Here is a 3,649-nt window from a genome sequence, read left to right as displayed (position 1 = left end):
CGTCCAAGTACCGTCCGGCCAGAATATCGTGGTCCTGATCTCGCACCGTCGTCCATCTCGACAGCGAGTGTTCATACAGAATTCCATTCCTCCATTCCTCGGCATCCCGGCCGTCCTCGAAGCGAATTCGCCATCTCACCTGATCTAAATGCCCCACGGTCCGATTTTGATCCACCTCTGAATCGGAATCAGATCCGCGAGAAACACGAGGTGACGGCGCCTGATCCACCGCCGTGGCCGTTGGCACCGTCAAGGGCGGCGGCTCCGGTGGAGGAGGCAAGATCGCCGCCCCCACTCCGTCACGCATGCATGTGTGGTGTTCGATCCTGTCGTCGTTGATCCCGTGGGTCATCCCCTCAATGGGGCTATGATTCACTTACACCTCCCTGCACACGGCCGTCTTTAGAAGCCATCATGTGCAGTGCTTCTGCCGCCAGGCCAGCCGCGGTCAGAGTCTCGGCGTCAAGCAAGACATCGTATCATCACGGCTCTGCGCGCCACCACACCACATTGCAATAAACAAAATAAATCACGGCCCGCAGGTCGCCGGCGCAAGAACAAAGAAGAAGAAACTGGCACGTTCGGTCGGTTCCGTAGAAAGGAATCCCGAGCGGGCGGCAAGGTGGTTAGCGTCTTTCTTTAGTTCCACTCGTCTCTCTCTCTCTCTCTTTTCTTTTCTCCACCAACACCGCTAGATTATTGGAGCCATGTTGTCACGGGAGTAATTCAAACACGCCTTTTAGCAAAAGGGACCCTTTTGCGGAAAATTGGGTTACAAGCTAACACCAGCATTAATAATGCCACGAAATGGCTGTGCAACAACAGTGCACGCAGTACTGCTCCCAAACTAATCACTGAAACCGACTCGCGCGTACGGCAGCTGCTGCTAATTCCGAGTTGGACTGTAACAGCAGCATCTTTCTTTCTCATTGCTTTAGTTTCACGAGACACAAATCCAAGGGGAGAAAAGAAGCTAAGACAGGACGGCGACCTGCTAGAGAAATTAGTGTACCAAGAGCCATGACAGTCTTCTCTAGGAATACACAACACACAATCTTCCAAGTAATAGCAACTTACCGAGAAAAAGAGTAAGAATCTTATTCCTTATCCTTACAAAAAAAAGAGAGAGAGCAGAATCCCATGGTAAATTACAGAGTGTTCACATTTCTATACCTCTTATTTCGGCCATGTATATAGAAGAACCATAAACAGACGGTGAAAAGAAAAGAAACAGTGTTAAAGGAGTAACAAAGACTAGAGAAAATTGACAAAGTACAGTCTCTAATCTTCCCAGTTGGTTGGTCTTGCCCGTGTCCGTGTGTAAATAAGAACAATATATACGACGATGGCTAGATCAGAACGGCCTCAGAAGTACTCGAGGTTGAAGTCAAAATGCGCCATGCTGTGCTCTTGCTGGCCGTGGCAGGGCAGCGCGAACTTGCCGTCCTCGTCGCCGGCGTAGGCGGCGAAAGGCTCCACCTTGCTCTCGGAGGCCCAATGCAGCGCCTCGCCCTCCAGCGCATTGCTCGCCTCCGGCGCGCTGTTCCAGTTGCTGCTGTTGCTGGAGCTCTCGCCGTAGCCCAGGTTCTCCGACACGTCCAGCACGCTGCTGTAGTCCACGAACCCGGCCGCGTCCTTGCCGCCGAGGTGGTCGTACAGCGGCATGCCCGCCCCGTCGAAGCCGGCGCCGAAGGTGTCGGCCACCGGGAAAGGGTCGAACACCTGCTGCTGCTGCTGCTTCAGGGCTATACCGTCGGCTCCCTGCGGCCTCTCGTCTTTCGACGCCTGGTCCGGTTCCACCCCCGCCACGCCGGAGATGGGCTTGTGGGTGCTGGGGTCGATGCCGCGCTGCCGCAGCTTCTTCTTGAGGCAGCTGTTCCAAAAGTTCTTGATCTCGTTGTCCGTCCGGCCCGGCAAGTGAGACGCTATCTGCGACCACCTGCATTGATTCCGCTCCGTTCATCAGCAAATCGCAAGATTTCACGCTGCTAAAATTTCAAAAAAGAAATGGAAGGCGTAATGTATGTACCTGTTCCCCAGGATCTCATGCAGGCCGACGATGGCGTCCTCCTCCTGCTGCGAGAAGCTTCCCCGCTTCAGGTCGGGGCGCAGGTAGTTGATCCACCGCAGCCGGCAGCTCTTGCCGCACCTCTGCAGACCTGGATCATTGAGCACACTCCTCATTAAGCGCCAACACATGCAAGAAAACAGACGGGCGGAGTTGGAATTATAAGTAGCTTTGCGGGGAGGGAGCGTACCGGCGAGCTTGGGCACGGAGCTCCAGCACCCGACGCCGTAGCGGATGATGTGGTTGTAGAGCTTCTCGTCCTCCTCGGGAGACCACAGCCCCTTGCGCAGCTTCTGCTGGACGCCGCCGCCGCCGCCGGTGCCCGCGTGCCGTCCCATTCTCCCGCCCGCCCGGCACGCGCGCGCGGCCGGCTCAAGGGACGAGCGAACGAACAAACGACCGAGCAACCGGCGAGCTACCTCGTCAGTGTGATGGTTGGTTCGTTGCCTTGCATGTGTATCTCTATCTATCTATCTCGGTCGGGAAGGCTGGCCGGGGTATATATGGGGAAGCGTGCGTGCCAAGAGCCGCGCACGTACGTACGGGGGCCGGGGAGGGGAAGACGACGCAGCAATCAAGCAGTAGGTCTCAAGCAACCTACTCCAGCTGAGGAGTATGTGTGTAAGTGTGTGTGCGCTTTGAGGTGCTCGCGCCTGCAATGGATTGGAGCTGAAGATACACCCCGTTTACTTGTGCTCCGTCGGCTTAGGATTTCCGTAACCAAAATAAAGTGCTCCTATAGTTGGGTGCGTGCGGGCGCAAGGAAGAGGAGCAGCTTCTACTGTTCTACTAGTAACAGCAAAGGAGGCAGAGACACGGCCGGGGAGAGGAATCGACGCTGCAGGATGGAAAATGACGGGCCAAAAGCTGGGTTAGTTGGAGGTATGACTTGAGAGATTTTTCTCATTGGCGCACGATTATGGTACAGTGTTAATCACCTAGCTAGGGGACTGTTGCGACAATGCAAGCTAGTAGAAAAACGCAACACCTGTGCTCTCTGCTATTCATGACAAGGGGGCTAGATGTATAATTGTGCTTAGATCATTCTCTAATCGCACCAACCGTGCGTGACATACATCAACGCCTTTTGCCGACTTCCGCGTTCCATCTATCCATCTTGATTTGCAAATGGATGATCCCATCGTGCCTCCCTACGTCGCCAACTGTGACAAGCTGACGATAAGCTTAGCTAGGGTCGAAAAGGTGGCGGCACATCGTCGCAGGGATTTTTCTTTTTTAGCAGAGGTTGTATTCGCCCGTGTGATTCATCATGCAATTGGAAAACAAATTGAATCAGTCAATTTTGGAGGGAAAGAGTAGCGCAACCACAAACACAAGCCGGCACCAACGAGGGCCTCATTGGGGGTGGGGACAACGTGGCTTGCTATCATGTCACCACCGAAGAGGAGGAACAAGCTTTACTGGTTCGGGTGGGAGGCGGAGCAACCGGAAAGAGGTAGGGCTGGTGGAGGAACATGAACTAGCGCCATTGGATTTCAATCCAACTCAAAGAATCAACCGGAAGTAAAAGTGTTTCAAGCACCTGACACACATAGGTGTTTTTGATATTTCTTGGATGAT

The 3,649-nt window shown here is 54.1% G+C and overlaps 1 protein-coding gene across 1 annotated transcript; it reads right to left on the bottom strand.

The window, feature by feature from the left end:
• Positions 1-1,073: 1,073 nt before the first annotated feature.
• Positions 1,074-2,671, bottom strand: LOC123058468 (myb-related protein Hv33). The gene is made up of 3 exons (XM_044481187.1): positions 2,259-2,671; positions 2,030-2,159; positions 1,074-1,939 (listed from the first exon to the last, which is right to left on the bottom strand). Exons 1-3 carry the CDS (start codon positions 2,404-2,406, stop codon positions 1,366-1,368), a joined length of 852 nt encoding a protein of 283 aa, XP_044337122.1. The 5' UTR covers positions 2,407-2,671; the 3' UTR covers positions 1,074-1,365.
• Between the last annotated feature and the right edge of the window lie 978 nt (positions 2,672-3,649).

Source organism: Triticum aestivum, chromosome 3A (assembly GCF_018294505.1).
Source record: "Triticum aestivum cultivar Chinese Spring chromosome 3A, IWGSC CS RefSeq v2.1, whole genome shotgun sequence".
Lineage (NCBI taxonomy): Eukaryota > Viridiplantae > Streptophyta > Magnoliopsida > Poales > Poaceae > Triticum > Triticum aestivum.
Note: the sequence above shows the minus strand (reverse complement) of the source record. Positions and strands in the feature narration are given on the sequence as shown.